Raw genomic sequence first — 20,132 nt, 5'->3', positions numbered from 1 at the left:
CTGTTTCATTGCTGCACCACTCAGAGGCAAGGCTGACAGGGTTCAATGGGACTGACAACCTATTTTGTAGCCTAAATAGTAAGCATACTTACTGGGGTAAGCCCATCAACTGACCTTATGCCTGAGTAAATTTGAATTGAATCCAGATGCTAGATATATTTAGCACCATTTTAAAACACACACACGGCAACCAGCCACTCACTTGAAAAATGCCTCCAGGGCTGGCACACCTAGGCTGCCACACTTTGGGAAGGCCAACTAGGGCTGAAGAATGACTACCTGGAGCAGCTGCCTTCACTTATCTGCCTGTCCTCCCTGCTGGGCAGAGGGCTCCACATTGAGTGAGTAGGCAGGTGAGGGATGGTGGCTATTCCTTGGGTTTGGGAGAGAGTGATGGTGGCAAGGAGCTGCTCTGGCCTCTACTTGCCAAGCTTGCTGGATGTGTGAGGATTCGGTCTACAAACATCTCACATGCTCAGTCACCAACAGGGACATACATAGGGGTTGGTTAGGTTGGCCCCCGTCCAAGGTGCAACGCCAAGAGGGCACAAAAATCACGCTTCTCCACTCTGACTTGGAATGGCTAGGAGAGAAAGTAGCAAATGGAAGGAGGCCAGAGGCAGACAGAGCAGTGGCGTAGCGTGGGGGTGCAGGGGGGGCCGGCCGCACCGGGCGCAACATCTGGGGGTTAGGGTTAGGGGGCGCAAATCCATGGGCTAGGGGGCGCAAATCCACGGGTTAGGGGGCGCAAATCCACGGGTTAGGGGGCGCAAATTACTTGCCTTGCCCCGGGTGCTGACAACCCACGCTACGCCACTGAGACAGAGGAACCAACGGAGGAGGAGAAGGGAAGGCAGAGTAGACCCGAACTCCCGACCCCCCGCATAACCATGGAGGAAGTCACTGGTGGAGAGCAAAAAGCGATGAAAATAAAATATTTTGAATTTCTGGTCCATGGTCTCTCCTGGCTTCAGAAGTTCCAAGACAGCTCCTTGCCAAGGGCACAAGGGAGCCTAGGTATGCCTCTGGCACCAACATAGTTGCATCAGCAGGGGGGGGGGGCAGCAGCCAAAGTGGTCTCTTCCCTTTGGGGAAGCTGCAGGATCCAATGTCAACTGTAGCTCCACCCAAAGAGAGAGAGAGAGAAACAAACGAAGGCAGCAGCCCCTTGTCACCCCTCCACTGCTTGTTGCCTGCTTGGGTGAGCAAAGGAGCCGCTACTTCCAATCGCTTGCCCTCTGATAAGGTGGGTCCAGCCCCTAGCATGGCAACGCCCAGCCTGCAGCGTCACCCACTCTGGCAAGTGAGTGGCGGGCAGAGCTCCCAGGTCAACAGGTGCTGCCCCAATCCCAGTCGCTGCGCTGGCCAATGGGACACCTCTGACGCTCACTCACAGTTGCAGACTCTGGGCTTTAAAATTTCAACAGCGCCCTGGGCAACACCAAAATCCCTCCCCCGGCCTTCTTCTGTTTTAAGCCATTGTTGCAGCACCCTCTTGGCTCAGCGTACAACCAACCAGTTGTGCTCTCCTAAATCCACCTCTGCCATTTACAGCAAGCTATGGAGGAGGCTTCAGGACCAGCCTAGTGGGCCCTTTGGGTCGGTGCAGCAGAAAGGATGTGAGGGGCAACCACCCAACACACTCCAGGTGTCAAATGTGGGGGCTCAGACCCCTAACAAATGTGACATGAAGGCTGGCAACATCAACCCTGCTGTGTGGGCATCCCTTGCAGAAAACCGCAGTGCCTGGAGACAGACAGGTTGTGCATCCACAGCAGTGACCAGAGGAGGAATGGCCGCTGGGAGGAGCGCAGGGAGAAGAAATGCCATGGTGTGTCTGCAGCAGCACAACTGGACGCCTTCATCTGCCCCAGCTGCAACGAAACATCTCTCTCCAGTATCGGTCTCTACAGTCACAGCAGATGTTGTAACTCTCCACCGATTTGACTTCACCCCCAAAGCCACACTCTTCCATTGTCTCCTGAGACAGAGGGGTGCCAACAACAAAAGACCCCAAACTTTTAGTATCTGAGTCACAGAACTGCAGAGTTGGAAGAGACCCAGGTCATTTGAGTCCCACCCCTGACTCTACCTCCTTGCTGTACTCAAACTATGGAAGAAGTCTGAGCAAAAAAGGGGTGGAAGGACATTCTAGAGGCTGTTCTTATGTAAATATAAACCAAACCAGTTTGAACAAGGAGAAGTAGCAGAGGGGGTCCCATACAGCGACCAATACCAACAAGCTAATGCAACAGAGCCTTTCCCAACTCCTTCCTGGCTGCGCTCAGGCTTTGTTTTAACCTGCCATTTTCCGCCCCCCATGTCGCCGTCCGAGGCGAAGGGCACTCTGCACGCGCTCAGAGGAGCTGAATGTCCCCCCCCCCTGTAGGTAGGCAGGTAAGAGTCGGAAACAAACAGGGAAAAGGAAAACAGCGTATGTTAAGGCAAGACTAGAGCTGGCTGAAAACCGCCGCCTGAGCGGGCGCCCGTGCGCCTCATCCCGCCGCCCGATCAGCCACTCTGCACAACGGCAGCCTCGCCGCCCGGCCCGCGGAGCCGGAGCCACTGGCCCGCTCGCCCGGCTGCCCGTCGCCGCGCTGGCCCCACCCTCGGCCCCGCCCCCGCGCCGCCGGCCAATCCGGCTCGGCGGAGGGGGAGGGCGATGCAGGCTTTGCGCCCGCCCTCCCTGTGGGCTTATTGAGAGTTATATCAAGAAACCCAGTTCGGAGCGAGCGACGAAGGGGAGAGCGAGCGAGCGAAGGAGGGAGCGCGCGCCGGAGACGGGAGGAGAAGCAGCCTGCGCCGCCCGCCTTGCCTTGCCTCGCCTCCGCGGCCAAGCAACAGCCCGCTCCGGGTCCGCGCGCCGGGGCAGCCCGCCAGCCAGCCAGCCAGGAGGTCCCGGGCAAGGCGAGGGCTCTGCGGAAAGAAGTTGCGCGCTCAGTTTGCTGCCAGGCGCGGGCATCGGGCGGCCAGGGCGGCAGAGCGGGGCATGCCCTGATCCGGAGGAGAAGCGCGCCGGGCGGGCTGTGCGCTCAGCGCCGGGCTGCGGGGCCGCCTTGGCCGGGGCTGGGGAGCCACCGGCGGTGTCGCCTGCGCCGCCGCGAGAGGGATCGGCATCGCTTTGATCAGCATCCTCCTCGTCGTCCTCAGAGTGAGGAGGAAGAGCAAGTAAATAAGGGAGGGGCAGAGCGGGAGACGAGGTGGAGGGAGGACGAGAGAGACGCGCCGAGAGAAGCATGGCGAACCCGGACGGAACTGTGAATTTGTTCTCTGGAGTTGTGAATTTGCCACCGAGAAACAACACCTCTGCTCTGGAGGAGGAAGCGCCCGCCTTGCCGGCTGCTTGCTGATTCCCCTTCCACCTCTCCTCTCCCTCCAAAAAAGACGAATTTGGTGGCTACCTGGGTGCCCGATGCATTGTGCGGGGCTTCCTCTGTGTCTTGGTCCTGGGAGATCGGATCCTTCCTCGGCTGCTGCTGCTGCAGTTCATCGGCACACGAAAAAGCGGCAACGTAAGTGCAAAGTTCCATATGCTTCTCTCTTTTTTGGAAGGGGAGGCATTTTTTAAAAAAATAAAATTGATTTTAATGTATATTCCGACGGGAGGGGGAGAATCTCCGCGTTGCTTTGGGCTCGAGTTTGCTGGCTCTGCAGCCCCTACCTGCCTGCATCAGTGTAATGGAAAGGATCACGGATATCAACGCGTAGCTTTTAATGCAGATGTCAGATCAGTGCTTCTGACCAAACTCTCCCCGCCTCCCCCTCCCCCAATCTTATAAGGACGCCTGGAGCTTTATTTGCTCCCATAAGGGCATCTGAGCAGAAGTCTCTCTCTCTCTCTCTTTCTTAAGCAGCACTATTAGACTGCAGTATTTATGTGTGGCAGCTGCTGCTAATAACACATCCGGAGGGGCAGCCGAGTGTCACTGACTGCATCACCCCCCCATACAACCCTCGTAACAAAAAACAAACCAACCCCCAACAGCATCTTTCTGCATTTTCTTTGTAAACATCTGGCTTGCTGCTTCTGAGTTGGTTCAAGGCTGCCTCCTCCCCAAATCTTCTGTTTATGTTGAAGTTGAACCTTCTCCGGCAGATGCAAGTCACATACACTGGCACACTGGAACATCTGGAAAAGGTGACATTTTGGTTGGCTCTGGGGAAGAAACTAGAGGTCCTGTTATTGTCTTCCTTAGTTAATAGAGATGGGAAGTAGCCAGAGAGCTACTGCAGAAGCAGCAGTGTGAGCAGTTTGTCTGAATCGTTAAGAGATCCTAGACCATCTTACAGCACTAGCCTAGGATAAAACACACAAGCAAGAGGAAGGGGAGGAAAATGTAGCTGGGTAATTTAATTGGGAGAAGGCAGGATGCATGATGCTTTAAATTGCAGTGGGCATACAATTCATGCTATGCATTTTTTAAAAAAGAACTTCCACTAAATTTTGGCGTGGAAGGAGAAAGCATTGCATGGTATGCTCAGTTCAATGGACTGATTTGAACAAACATGTGTATGTGTGTGTGAAGAAAACGGCTTCTCTCCCATCAATCTTGTAACTAGTTAATTTCATTCTGAATGTGTGGTATACTGGCACATTCATGGCGAGGAACTGCTTGCACACACAAACGAAAGGAAGGAAGAAAAGCAGCTGCCGGGTGTTTGTAAGTGTGTTGCAGAAACGTGGAGCAGGGCTTGGCAGTTGCATCTGGTGTCCGCTAAAATGAGTCAATAACACTTCTTTTTTATTGTTGTTGTTGTGATTGTGTTGACAGTGGCTGTCTGGAAGCAAGAGCTCTGATGTGATGCATCCTGCAGTCCTCCCCTTGCGAACGAGGCAGCAGCATTCCATCCCATCGTGGAAACCTTGAAACCCTGAGAAGGAGCTATAAACACATTATCATGGACCTGAGGGATTTTTACCTGTTGGCTGCCCTGATTGCCTGTTTAAGGCTGGATTCTGCTGTGGCTCAAGAACTTATTTACACCATCCGAGAGGAGCTACCGGAAAACGTCCCCATCGGGAACATACCAAAGGATCTGAACATTTCTCACATCAATGCCGCCACAGGAACCAGCGCTAGTCTTGTCTACAGACTGGTCTCCAAAGCAGGGGATGCCCCTTTGGTGAAAGTCTCCAGCACCACCGGGGAGATCTTTACCACCTCCAACAGAATCGACAGAGAGAGACTCTGTGCAGGAGCTGCCTATGCTGAAGAGAATGAGTGCTTCTTTGAGCTGGAGGTGGTGATTCTCCCAAACGACTTCTTTCGGCTGATCAAGATCAAAATAATTGTGAAGGATACCAATGACAATGCCCCCATGTTTCCCTCCCCTGTCATCAACATCTCCATACCTGAAAACACTCTGATCAACAGCCGCTTTCCGATCCCGTCAGCCACAGACCCCGACACTGGTTTCAATGGGGTGCAGCACTATGAACTTTTGAATGGGCAAAGTGTCTTTGGGCTGGATATCGTGGAAACTCCAGAAGGGGAGAAGTGGCCTCAGCTGATTGTGCAGCAGAACTTGGACAGGGAGCACAAAGATACCTATGTGATGAAAATCAAAGTCGAGGATGGAGGCACCCCCCAGAAATCTAGCACAGCTATCCTCCAGGTCACAGTAAGTGATGTCAATGACAACAGGCCGGTTTTTAAAGAGAGTCAGGTGGAGGTTCACATACCAGAGAATGCCCCTGTAGGTACCTCGGTCATTCAGCTGCATGCCACAGACGCAGATATAGGAAGCAATGCGGAAATCAGATATATTTTTGGTGCCCAGGTTGCTCCTGCAACTAAAAGACTCTTTGCTTTAAACAACACAACTGGGCTGGTGACAGTTCAGAGGGCCTTAGACCGAGAGGAAACTGCCATCCACAAGGTGACGGTGCTGGCCAGTGATGGTAGCTCTACACCTGCCCGGGCAACTGTTTCCATCAATGTGACTGATGTTAACGATAACCCCCCTAACATAGACCTCAGGTACATTATAAGTCCCATCAATGGCACAGTGTACTTATCTGAGAAAGACCCCATCAATACCAAGATTGCCCTAATTACGGTCTCAGATAAGGATACTGATGTGAATGGCAAAGTGATCTGTTTCATTGAGAGAGAAGTGCCATTCCACTTGAAGGCTGTTTATGACAACCAGTACTTGTTAGAGACCTCTTCCTTGCTGGACTATGAGGGCACCAAAGAATTCAGCTTTAAAATAGTTGCCTCCGATTCTGGCAAGCCCAGTTTGAACCAGACCGCCCTAGTAAGAGTTAAGCTGGAAGATGAAAATGACAACCCTCCAATTTTCAGCCAGCCTGTAATTGAGCTGTCCGTTTCCGAAAACAACCGCCGTGGTCTGTACTTAACAACTATTAGTGCCACAGATGAGGACAGTGGGAAAAATGCAGACATTGTTTATCAGCTTGGCCCCAACGCCTCCTTTTTTGATTTGGATCGAAAGACAGGGGTTTTGACAGCTTCCCGAGTCTTTGACAGAGAAGAGCAGGAGAGGTTCATTTTTACTGTTACGGCCCGAGACAATGGCACCCCTCCCCTGCAAAGTCAAGCTGCTGTAATCGTTACAGTATTGGACGAGAATGACAACAGCCCCAAATTTACTCATAACCATTTTCAGTTTTTTGTGTCGGAGAACTTACCAAAGTATAGCACCGTAGGAGTGATCACAGTGACTGATGCAGATGCAGGAGAAAATAAAGCTGTCACTCTTTCCATCCTGAATGACAATGAGAACTTTGTTCTGGATCCTTACTCTGGAGTTATAAAGTCCAACGTTTCTTTTGACCGAGAGCAGCAGAGTTCCTACACCTTTGACGTCAAGGCCATCGATGGAGGACAGCCGCCTCGTTCTTCTACCGCAAAAGTCACTATAAATGTCATGGATGTTAATGACAACAGCCCTGTGGTCATCTACCCACCTTCAAATACTTCTTTTAAGCTGGTGCCTCTCTCTGCTATCCCTGGCTCTGTTGTGGCTGAAGTGTTTGCTGTTGACATTGACACGGGAATGAACGCTGAGCTGAAATATACAATCGTAAGTGGAAACAACAAAGGTTTGTTCCGTATTGATCCGGTGACGGGTAACATTACCCTGGAAGAAAAACCTACTCCTACTGATGTAGGGCTGCATCGATTAGTGGTCAATATCAGTGACCTGGGTTATCCTAAATCTCTGCATACCCTTGTCCTTGTGTTTTTGTACGTCAATGACACGGCTGGAAACGCCTCTTATATTTATGACTTGATCCGCAGGACTATGGAAACACCTTTGGACAGGAACATCGGGGACAGCAGCCAGCCTTATCAAAACGAGGACTACCTTACCATCATGATTGCTATTGTGGCAGGTGCCATGGTGGTCATTGTGGTGATCTTTGTCACTGTTCTGGTCCGCTGCCGCCACGCCTCCCGCTTCAAAGCTGCCCAAAGGAGCAAGCAAGGGGCAGAGTGGATGTCTCCCAATCAGGAGAACAAACAGAACAAGAAAAAGAAGCGGAAGAAAAGGAAGTCTCCCAAGAGTTCCCTGTTGAATTTTGTTACCATTGAGGAATCCAAACCGGAGGATGCCGTTCATGAACCTATCAACGGGACTATTAGCCTTCCAGCTGAGCTGGAGGAGCAAAGTATAGGAAGATTTGACTGGGGCACGGCCCCACCCACCACCTTTAAGCCTAACAGCCCTGATCTTGCTAAGCATTACAAATCTGCCTCTCCACAGTCCGCTTTCCATCTTAAGCCTGACACTCCCGTCTCGGTGAAAAAGCACCACGTGATTCAGGAACTCCCTTTGGACAACACCTTTGTTGGGGGTTGTGATACCCTTTCCAAACGCTCTTCCACTAGTTCAGATCACTTCAGTGCCTCAGAGTGCAGTTCCCAAGGAGGCTTCAAGACAAAGGGCCCCTTGCACACCAGACAGGTAAACGAGCACTTTTACTGGTCTATAAGTACTGCATACAAGTGCCCACTCAACCAGTACTAAAGTGCCAGGATATATTTTCTTTCACTGTAATTTTAGCTTAGTTATAATATGCATAGAGCAAAGCGGGGGAAATACCTGTCCCTTTAGTATCTCTCTGGGGCAGGACTATGCATTTTTAGAATGAATATGATGGTCCAAAGTTGTAAGTTGCCAACTTTTTTTGTTTTAGAAAGAATGACATGCACACACTCACGTACAAGTTCATTCATGCATTCACACGGACACCTACCTACCTAGTCAGAGGTTAAAGGCAATTGTGTGAAGTTTGTCAAGAACATCTTAGTATAGAGGTTTACTGAAGAAGAAAACATATTTTTCAGTCTGCCAATTTCAACTCAAAGGGAAAAATATATATATACATATATATTGAACGTTTCAGGATTAAATGTGTTAGCTTCTGATAAAAGAAAAGTTGGTTACACACAAGGCTGGCTTAAGTTTATATTGTTTTTGTTTATTTCAAACTGATTTGGAACATTTGTAAGTTATTGTCGTTCAGGGGGTTAATTTTTGCCCTCACAAAGGCTCAAAGATTGTGTTGCACTGTGTTTGTTTGGCAGGCTATAACTAAGCTATCAGGAAGTCTTCCTCTGTTTTGAATTACAACGATTTTTGTTGTACAGTAGTAAAGTTGTGTGTCTGTTAGACAAGAGGATTTTTGTTTTGTTTGTGTGTGTTTTTTTAAGAAATGGCCAAAGTACACTTTCAGAACGAATGCTTTTTGCTTTGAATAAAACATGAATTATGCAGAGAGAGAAATCACTCCATTGTAAATATGTTCTCATACTATAGTGCATAAGTGATCTGTCATTACTCATTTTTAAGCTGTGAAACATGCCATATGAAAAAAGGATTAGGATGTTAGGAAAATTCGTATTTCAACCAAATCCAGCATTAGGGTTTCTTGGGGGGGGGGGCATTGTTTCTTAGGTCAAATAATTCCTTGCTAATAAAGATTTAAATGCGGTGCTGTCTAATTCATTTCACTGGTGCTTGTCTTTTGCCACTAAATTAGAATGTCAGGATCGGCCTGTAGATGGCACTAAGGTACTATGTGGCTTGGGGCTGGCTAGCTGCCAGTCCTGCAGCAGATAAGAAATGGGGGAGGGAAGGTTCAAACTGGTACTAAAGCCAAAGAAACCTTTTATTTAATGACAGTCGCACTGAAGCGACCGGTAGTTAAGCTAGCGTGTTTTGCAGTGGCTCCTTAGCGCTTAGTTTTCATTGCATCAATTGTCTAAGGCTTTAGCTGTCAAGCACATATCGCTGTTGGCATTATATCTCTTGTGTTTTGGTGGATTGTTTGGGCTGATCACAGGGGCCATAGTCAAGAGAACAGGGCAAGATACTTTTTAATAGGTTTGTGCCAGGAGAGGTGAATGGTGACCATTCTTTAGCTTGAGTCATTTCCCCAGCTGTATGTTATGCTTCTCAAAATTGCATCTTGACTTTTGGACGTATCTTGGATAACAAGGCACTGTATTTAAAGCCCACACTTAGGAAGTATCTTGTTGAAGTAATGGTCCCCAGAACACTCAATAAATCCCTTAAAAGACATTTGAGGGGGAAATCTTCACACAGATATCTCCTTCAGAAGTATTTCACAGCATCTTAGGCTCCTAAAATAACATCCACAGTCATTTATGCACTTCCCTCCAGATAACAACAACAACAACAGAATCATGAAACTCACCAACCATTAAACCTCTGGATATCAGTAGAACTTGAGATTAGATTGTGCTCTCCCCCTCTTTATCATCTTTTATTTTTGTTACTCAGATTTCTCACATTATTTTGATGTTAAGCGCTTCTGTTCCACTTTAGTTTTCATTTCCTGGGCTCTGTTACAAGAATGAGTCTTAACTTCTTTGAGGAGTCAAATGGAGATTAAGATCACAAATCCAAACCGATTTACCTGGCAGAGCATGTAAGCACCACCCAAGAGACTCAAGGATTCAGGGTGAGGGAAAATTAAACACAAAGTGTTCCTCTGTATCTTCTTTATTATTGTAAAAAAAGAGGAGAGAGGATAAACACTTGACTTACAGTTTTAATTGCATCACAACTGTAAATGTGGATTTGCTATTTTTAATGATGCATAATTGGATTGTGATGAGGGATGGATAAGATCCAAAGTGATTCAGACAGCACCTTCTTTCACTGGAAGATCAGCAAGCTTTCAAATGGTACAGAACTCTTGCCTTATCAATAAATACAGTCCCAAATAAGGGTGCTCTCTTAAGCTAGTGGCATCCTGGATGTTCCTTGTCAGCAGCAACTAGGCAACCTTCATTTTAACCAATGGAAAGGTGACCATACGGTTTGAGGTGGCGATACTGCCCAGTGAGTAGTTAAATGGATGTTGGTTTACATGTCAAGGTTTGATATGAACGCTAGATTCTCCGTTTCATAAAAGTTCTGTGCTGATACACGATTATAACCATCAGTATCGGGCTATAGATCAAAACTGGTACACTGTTGCTGTGGTTTTCATTGAGTGTTGCAATTCATGGTGCAAATCTCAACAGATAGTTTTGTTTTCAAAAGGTTTTGCTCAGGCCATTCATCAGTTTATGGTTAGTAGTCCTAAAATACTGGCAAATAGCACAGTCCTCTTGAAGTGCACAAACCCCATTGAAATTAATGAAGAAGCTATTGCATAGCTCCTGATTTAGTTCAGTGGTGTTTCTGTGGGTGAACCTGGCATGTTTTATACACTGTTATCAGGAGAAGAATGTCTTGGGTTGTTGGAGGGCAGCAGTAAGTGTCTTACTGCTTCATTATTATTCTTGATAAATATGGGGTGTAGCGCCATAGAAGAGTCTCCCAAGCAAACTCTGCAGAAGTGGAAGCTATAGAAGAAAACTGCTGCACTCTTGTGTGGATCAGGTTTATTTCATTCAGACGTGCAGGAGAATTCACCACTATAGATTGTGCTATATCTTTGCACCCACCTTTAAGTCAGCTGTATAATAAAAAAACGGAGCAGTCCCAAAATCGGCTGTCATTTTTCAACAGTTGCTCTGTTAGGAATATGCAAGAACACACCCTTTGCCTGGGTTAAGCTCAATAACGTAGCCCTGATTTAAGTAACCAGTCTGAGTATAGCTAAAGACTAGGAGACAATGTTCTTGCTCTGAAGAACCTAACATTTGAAAATCATGGTTGTTAGTGATTCCACCTGAGCCTTGGTCTATTGGACTGTTGTAAACGAAAACATTTAAAAGAGAAGAAAAGCCTGGCCTAGAATCCTAGATGACATTGATTAATTTGAGGTAATGGACTGATCCTAAGATTTGCAAGACTAGCAAATAAATACTCAGGATAAAGAATATTTAACAATTAAACTTCGTGAGCTGCGATGTTATATTATTATTTATTATTATTTTATTAGAATATTATTCTGAATTCCTTAACAGAAATGTCAACAAAGGTATTTAGAACTGGTATACCAATAATGTTAAATGCAAGTGTGTAAGTTTAAGAGCAGAACTTGTGGCCCTCCAGAGGCATGGGAGCTGCAAAGAATTCTGTTGTCATAAAGGAGAAGATGAATGCTTTGAGTAGAACAGGTCCTGAAGGATAGGAATTGCCGCCTTAGATGAAGCCGCACCAATTGGACACATTGGCTGTGGGGAAGAGATCAGAAGCATTTCCTTCCATTTCCATCTTAAGCACAGTTTGTCAAGAACTGTTGTTAAGTTTTATGTAAATTCTGCAAGCTTTTCAGACTGGATAAGGCTAATCTGAACACTCTGATTTTAGTCCCATGGAAAAGCAAAACCATCTTACAGGGCCTGAGATGGAATATTTCCCTTGATTTACGGCTCATGGGCAGTTGAGCACAAATCCTCCAGGTTGCAAAGCAAGGATTCCAGCACGGAGCGACAATGATTAGGAACTGTATTAATTAGTCTTCATCATGTTTATTGGCACTGGGCCAACTGAGTACTTGAGCAATGTTGTCTCTCATAAAATATGATGGGGTGCATATATATATATATATATATATATATATATATATATATATGATAGAACCTTAAATAATTGTAGAGGAAACTATAAAATGAATATAGGGCTCCCTTAAGCAATGCAGAAAACTCCTGACAAGAAGCTAGTGCTGTAGTTAACTAAGCTAAGAAGGCACAATCCCCTCCCAGGTGGCTTGTTGTACTGTGATTTATTTCCTTATATTTACTATAAGAGCTGATAAACACCACCAAAACCTCTTTTAAGCATTCTCATAAAACTAAGAGTGTAGGCAGAAAGAAGAGTTGTGGAAAACCACAGTGGAACCGCATTGTGTAAAGAAGAGGGCCCACACGTTCTGTCAATCAAAACATTTTGGTTTCATGATTTTGCCTATTTGCTTATTTTATTTGTTTAGCAACAGTTACATACCACTTGATTGTCGTAAAACCTCTCAAGCAGATTACATGGAATAATAAAACTTACAGTAAAAAAAACACAAAAAAATTAAAGAATGGATTTTTTTTAAAAAAAAAGATTAAAGCATTTCAGCGTCTACATGTCTGGATAGATAGGCTTGCCTAAACTGGGGCCCAAACATCTTACAGCAAAGGCGCCTGTGTGACTCGCATAGGCAGGACGTCCCAAGGTTGTCGGTGTTGCCACACTAAAAGGCTGATTTCTTACAGCCGTGGAACAACCATTATGTGGCAGCCACAACTGTTCCAGTTCCACAGTGTTTAGTGAAGAATGGCAAAAATATGTTCTTGCATTGTGTTGCTGGTGTGTGTGCATAAGACTGGGGCAATGCACTGCATTTTCAGTCTTGCCACAGTTTTAAAACCTTACTCATTACTTCCATATATATATATCTATGTGTGTGCGCGCGCACAAACACAGATATATATATATATGTGCAAGTAAGAAGTAAAGATTTTAAAATTGTGGTAAGACTGAAAATGCTGTACATTGCCCCATTCTTATATAACTTCTTTTTTTTAAAAAAAAAAGGTAGCAGGTTTTGTTCAGCTGTCTAAAGAAATTCATCTCTGAGCTGAGACCAAGCATGGAAAATGTCGGCTGAAAAGATTTTCTATTTTTCTTTTTTTTAAAACGAAGTGAAAAGCATGTGAAAACAGGGGGTTGTAATGGAAATTGGAATATAACCTTAAGCGATAATACTACTTTCAATAGCAGCAGTAGAAATGCTAAGCAAGGCATTCAGTTTAAACTGCAAGAAGCTTCCTACTTCCCTTTTTTAAAATTCACTGGGGATTTTTTTTATGCATGTGGTGGTTTTTCTGTTGTGTGTATGAATCATTAAGGTTTGTTTTTCCATTGAAGTACAATGTATAACTTTCTTAAATCGCATCACATGTGTGTGTGTCGGGGGGAGTGAGTAAGATGCTAAGAGTTCAGCGCTATCAGAGTTTTGTAATAGAGTTCCTTTGTGCATAGGGACAAGGAAGGATCTTCTAGTTACCATTTCAGATTTTCATTTTCAAAGGATATATTTTTCTGGCACAGCAAAACCATATCAGCCACACTTTATTGACAGCAGTTTTATTGTAGCTGGAGGCTTTACAGTAAGCTGTTTATTGCTGTTCCCTAACTCAGTTGACAGCAATTGAGGAATTAATTTCCTTGCCCCCAGTGTGCTTTCTTGGGTATAAACAACAGATGTTTAAGATATGAAAACAGTGACCCATTTACATTTGACAACTTTTTAAATACACAGTTCTACTTGGCCTAAAATTAAGCGGAAATTTGGTTTGCGGCAGAATGAGATCCAACATGTTCAACATTTTCTGGGACGAACTGTTTTCCTCAACAGCAAAACAGAATTCTAGGATTTAATATTTCTGTGAAAAGTGATGTTCATAGTTGATGTTTATATTTGCTATAGACAGACAGCTATTACCTCCTTTCCCTTTGTTGCCCTATCTTTCCCACAGCCAATTTTAGATCGTAAACACCTTGGGATCAGCGTCTTGATAGGTTTTCATGTTTTGCTTATGTATAATTATTAATAATAGGCAGAGATGCACTTAGGTATTTTTCATCTGGGAGTAAACGGCAATAATTCCTGTGTAATCCATTGATCACGTTGTTTCTTGCTCTGCATCTTTCTTTATGTATCAGTTACTTTTCAGCCTGCATAAACTGCAAACCCCAACAGAGTACATAGAGACACCATAGTAATTCATATAAGATGTAGCATCTATTATCCCCCAAAGATCTTTCCACACTGTAGTCAGAAGTATCCTCGTCCTTCAGACTCAAAGATCCCTCTGCTCCAGCGCAGTTGTTGATTCAGTCAATTCTCAGTGGGACAGGATAACACCGAGGACTACTTTATATGCTAACATTTCCTACTTAGAAATAATGCCTGTAAGATGAATCTCCACATATAGAAAACATGCATTTTTGTGATGCATGAAGTTTTTCCCTGCTGTTGCAAGCAAATTGATCAGGCAACAACTAAGCACAATTGCCCAATTTCTACCCTCAAGATGGAAATAGTACTTGAGGTGTATTTTTTTACACTCCTTTATGCATTACAGGACTTGAGCCCAAAGCAGCTAAAGTTAGTACCAACTTACAGCACAATCTTATGCATGTTTACTTGGAAGTAAGTCTTGCTTTCTTGGAAATGTGTTTAGTATTTCAGCCTAAGGCAATCCTATGCTCCCTTACTTTGGAGTAAGTCCAGCGAACTAACACCAGTTAAACAGGCAGCAGTTTGGGCAGCATCTAAACCAATGGGATGAATTTGTATTGCCTGATGCCCCATTGCTTTGATAGAACAACTATATTGGGTTGGGTTGGAGAGCTCATGCATTTTCCTGGGTAAAGGTAAAGGTACCCTTGACCGTTAGGTACTCTAAGGTTATTCTTGATTCATCAGACCAAATGATGTAGCCTAGCAGGCTTGTATTGTTTGTAACCAGGTGCATGACAAGCTGTTTTTGCAGCAAAATCAATAGCATTTTTGAACCATTGGAGGTCTACCTTATATGCTTCATGGGCTGCAGTTGGCATGATGAATTTCCTCCTGTATTGAAATGTATCAAGATGCACCAACATTGATTCTCATGTTACACTGGGCCATTTTTTGCAAGTATTATGCATATTTCATAGTGTGTATGAACACTATAACTTGAGCTGGTCGCTTAGAAATGTCAGTTTCTGCATCTTGGGTTTTCACTTGGCATTGACAAAGATCAGCACAGTGGACACAGCAAACGACTTCTGGGTCACATTGCACACTGTTCACATTCATTCAAACATGAGGGCAGTCTCTGGATTGGCAGTGCTTTTCTAAAAAGAAAAATAATGTGAAAAATAAGTATTTTTCCTTCAAACAATCTTGATTTCACAAAGTTACTTTTTAAAATTTATGTGAGATTGTGTGTGTGTCCGGATGTGTGACTGTATTCAGATGTGAGTCACCTGATTAGTAGGCAAGGGATTCCATCTATATTTGAAATGTGAATTGGAATGCATGTCTTGAAGCACTGCGCTGTCTTGCGCTGTGCATGTACTTATGGTACCTTACTATACCTGGTTCAGGCCTAATGCATATACCAAAAAAACAGGGTCCATTGTATTCTTTTAATTGCAACATGCAGTAATGTGTACTGTATAGCAACACCGTCTTGTGAAATATAACTATTGCAACTAAAGTTATTTTGATGTCTAAAAGCTGGTTGCTCTGCAGCTTACCACTGAATTTCTTGAAACTTAAGTATTACACTATGCAATTTAATTGCATCACTGTACTTTCAAAGGAACCTAGGCACACCTTTTACTCAGTTGTGCACCATAGTTGAAAGCGGCAGCCAATATTTCTATTCTAGCACCTAGTAACAGAAGGTTTCCTTAGAATCCTAACAATAAAAAGAAAAAAGATTCAGTAGTAAATACAAGTAGCTGTGCTTTCAAGCAGTGACTTCTAATTATAATAGCTCCCCTTTCTGTGTTTCTGCAAGAAGAAAACCAAAGGAACTTAGTACTGTTGAATCAGATCTACAAACACTGCCTGTTTATCACATATTTTGGGTTTGTCTGAAATTCCACTGTAGTGTGGCCTGAGATTCGAAAGTTAACTAAAGTAGTGCTGATTTGGAATAATGTTTTATTTGGAATGTGCACGCAGTATTGGCAGAGCGATTAAATAAATCTTTGTTAGGCTGCAATGCAGACAACAATAATAGAGGTTTTGGGGTCAGGACCTCAGCTGAGAAAAGAGCTGACCAGCTCAAGTTCCTCCTGTGTGAGTATTCCGTCCTACATTCTCCCTTCTCCCTGTAGTACAGCAGTGCATTGTTCAGGTGGCCTGTTTTAGATTTTCTGCATGTACAGCAAGGAGGGAGGCTTTTCCTCACTGGAAGTATTTACTTACGCAGAGCGCAGTCCAGGCAAAGTGCAGCATTCGTAAGTCCCATTAATTTCAATAGGTAAGTTAAGCCCATCTCCCTTCCTGAAATCAATGCAGCTTAAGCTCTTTTCTGCTGCTTTTCTGCCCCCCACCCCAGAGCGTCATGCTCTGTTTCCATGCTATTGCTTTCTCCTGATTCCCCTTCACACACACATTCTCATTACTCTATTTTCCCCTCTCAGAATTTACCTCCCCTCCCCAATTCCCACAAATGCTTTTCCTCCAAATTTCCCTTGAATGAACTGCTCCTTCCTCAGTTTCTCCCACCATATATTGTATTTTCTCAATCCCCAACGTCAACTGTCATCCCGCCTCCACTTCCCCAGTTAATTGCTTCCTCTACCCAGTTCCTATTTCCCCCCCCCTCAGATTCCCTCCTTGATTAACAAATACCTTTTGAAAAATCATCTTGCTCGATTACAGTGAGTTTTATTAATAGAAGGTGATAATCAAAATTCCAGACAAAAGTGACACACAGTGTGATATGATCACAAGCAGTTGAGGGGTGGGGCTCCCTTTCCCAGAAATGACACAGAGTTTCAGCCCCCAGGAAATCCATTTTCTGAGAGACCCCCAAGATCTTCCATAGAGTCACTGAAATAATTTTGCCAGGGCACGCCAGTACTTATTTTAAGGCAACGAGCGATGTGACAATCCCACCCCACCTACCTGCTATTAATGCATGTGTCAGATACCTGCCTTGGTAGCAGAGGAACCAGAAGATGGGCAAAACCATACATCTACAGCTGAGTGCATTTTCTTGTACGCACAACTGCAGCCAAGGGCAAAGCAAAGAACCGTCAAGGAAAGCTGCCTGTCTGATCTGAACAGTGAATACAGAAGTTGGTCCTTGCATTGCAGATGCTATAATTTCTTCTAAAAGCAGTGTTTTTGAAGGTGCTGTGAGAACTGTGGAAAGACCTATGGCTGATCAGTCCTTCTCAGCACTGCTGTGCCTGGAAATTCTCTCTCTCTCTCTCTCTCTCTCTCTCTCTCACACACACACACACACACACAGAGAGAGAGAGAGAGAGAGAGAGAGAGAGAGAGAGAGAGAGAGAGAGAGATGAATATAGCAGGGTTGGGGAAATGCATGACTTCTTAGAAGTATAGGTATTCAAACAAATGCCTTAGCATTGTGTGAGTCTCATGGACACCTCATCAGACATTTGTATTTGCGGTGTAATTCCTAAATACGAATTCACCTTAGAAATCAGAGGCAGGAATGTGCCCCTTCCCTAACCCAACTTCCCTTGTGAAATGTCATTAGACTTACCAACGTCTTTCTTTTTAGCTTCCCTCCATGTCATCAAAGGCTCAAATTCTCTCTACATTTTGCTTTGGACAAAAGTGGGGATATAAAATAAGGGATATGTGAGTGGTGCCCTATCCTGACAATTCTGCTAGTTTTCTGAAACTCTCTTAGCTCCCTTTTTGCCCAAGCAGGAATCTGTACAGATTTGCCTTGACATTTTGCTTCAGGCAAGTAGCAACTCTAATATTTTCTTCCAAAATGCACAGGAGGGGGGAAAGATCTTCCTCCAGCGTCAGAGGCAATGTGCCACCTCCTACCAGTGGCTGGGAATCATATGTTGCACTCAGGTCTGTCTTGCAGGCTTCCCATAGGCATCTTGCTGACCACTGTGATGAACAGGAAAGCTGGAACAGAGGCTGGTCCAGCCGGCTCTTCTCATCTATGCTTGAAATGAAAACCCCACAGTTTACACAGGAGCATAGGAAGTGGTCAGACTCTCCATCTAGCCCAGTAGTGCACTAACAAAGGCTCGTTCAAGAGCTCCAGCATATAATCTAATACCTGATCCTTCCAAATGGAGGGAATTGAAACATCATGGAATCATAGAATTGTAGAGTTGGAAGGGACCCCAAGGGGCATCTAGTCCAACCCCCATGTAGCCCTCCAACCTCTTCTTAAAAACCTCCAAAGAAGGAGAGTCCACCACAAACAGCTCAGTGGGAGATGGTCCCTCTTCTGGAACAGATGAGTCCGCCTGCCATTATTAACTAACACAAGAGTTGTGCATTTTGCTCTTGGCTACAAAATCCAAAATGCCACATGAAAACATGTCACTTAATTTCTCTTCGCTTTTGCTCCAACACTTGATGGCAGATACCTAGACTTGTAAATTGGTTCTACTGAAAAAGCATTGGCCTTCTTGAGTTGGAAGAGCTCAGCTGGTAGAGCATGAGGCTCTTAATTTCAAGGGTGTGAGTTTGATTCCCATGTTGGGCAAAAGATTCCTACATTGTAGGGGGTTGGACTAGATGACCCTTGAGATCCCTTCCAACTTGATTCTGTGAGGGTATATAACATCTGTACAGCGTAGCAGCAGGTTTATGCCTTGCCCCAACACTGCCCAGGTAATGTTAACATGTGATGCTCCATGAGCAGGCTCATAAACAAAGCTTGTGCTAGTCTCTCCCCTCAGACAGAGGCAGAAGGAGTACAAATCTGGTTTTCATGCATACAGACAGAGTCGTCTTTCCCATTGGTCTTAGTGGTTTGTTGCGCCAGGGCACTGGCTCTCGGGGATGCCCTAGTGAGTGGGGGAGCTGCGTGGCTTTGCCAGCAGCCTCCCCTTTCCCTGAACGCCCGCCAGCTGCGCCCTCTGTGGCTGACGGGCGTGCAGCCTTCCCAGGCTGCCTTCTCGGGCACCTTGATGCTGGAGAGCATGTCCACTAGCACGTTTTCCCGCTGTGTGGAATGTCCATATATCACATAAAAACCATATATGTGCTGACCTTTGGTTTCTACAGAAGGGTAGGTTTCCAGAACCTGTTCTTAATTTGTTTCAATTTCAAATGCTACTGGTGGCAGGAACAAATTTCAGTGGGTTGGATCCAGATGTAGTTATGTTTAGAACACACCTATTAAAATCAGTGGGATAAATTAGTCATGATTAACTTAAATGGCATTGGTTTTCTATGGGTCTCCTCTAAGGATGTCTATGTCTGGATCCAACCTGGTGCATGGGCAGGATTTGAAATTGCTTTCAGAATGTGACAACAGTAACCTGCAAATGTCTCTCATACTCCAGCTATCAAAATTCACCGTAGCAGGAGGTAGACTAGACGTCAGTAAAAAGCTACAGCAGTAGAACCTGTGTGTGTGTGTGTGTGTGTGTGTGTGTGAGAAACCAAGTGCCAGGGAAATAAATAAATAAACCCACATCTGCATCTGTCTAAGGATAGTAAACCTGGCCTGTTGAAATGTAATCTCTCATGTACTGTGGAGACATTTTTTTTTCTATTTGAGATTTCATCAGGTTTTATTTCAAAAAGCTGTTAAGTCTGTCAAACATTTCAGTTTGAAAGAACGCTCCCACAATTTTTTTCTTTTGTTATTTGTATGCTACAAACGAAGCAGAATGTCAGTCACCAGAAATCCAGAATGAGGAGAGTGATATATGGTGCATTTTTAGTTTCATTTTTAACACCCCCCACACCTTTTCTCCTGGTAACAGAGATTAATTTAAAAACTGACAAATAATAATATCGGAGTCCCCTTTCAGATGCTAATATAAATGTGTTTTGGGGTAGGATGGGGGAGATTGCATCTGGAGCCTCCATCATGTTCATAATAAGTTCTGAAAAGAGAAGGTGTGCACCAAATTTTGTGTGGGGAGGTCTTCTCCACAACCAGGACCAGGACCTCTGCTTTTGCAGGAAGAAGTGTTCATGAAATGTCTGAAAGGAACTTCTATAA

General features: G+C 44.8%; 1 protein-coding gene across 10 annotated transcripts in view; it reads left to right on the top strand.

The window, feature by feature from the left end:
- Positions 1–3,034: 3,034 nt before the first annotated feature.
- PCDH9 (protocadherin 9) overlaps positions 3,035–20,132 on the top strand; it is a 779,656-nt gene continuing 762,558 nt past the window's right edge. For all 10 annotated transcript variants that reach the window (XM_081198270.1, XM_081198268.1, XM_081198267.1 and 7 more), the window contains exons 1-2: positions 3,035–3,512; positions 4,773–7,935. In XM_081198270.1, the coding sequence (XP_081054396.1) occupies positions 4,900–7,935 (3,036 nt within the window). In that variant the 5' untranslated portion in view covers positions 3,035–3,512; positions 4,773–4,899. The remainder of the gene's footprint in view (positions 3,513–4,772; positions 7,936–20,132) is intronic.

This window comes from Podarcis bocagei (assembly GCF_964188305.1).
Source record: "Podarcis bocagei genome assembly, chromosome: 6".
NCBI lineage: Eukaryota > Metazoa > Chordata > Lepidosauria > Squamata > Lacertidae > Podarcis > Podarcis bocagei.
Note: the sequence above shows the minus strand (reverse complement) of the source record. Positions and strands in the feature narration are given on the sequence as shown.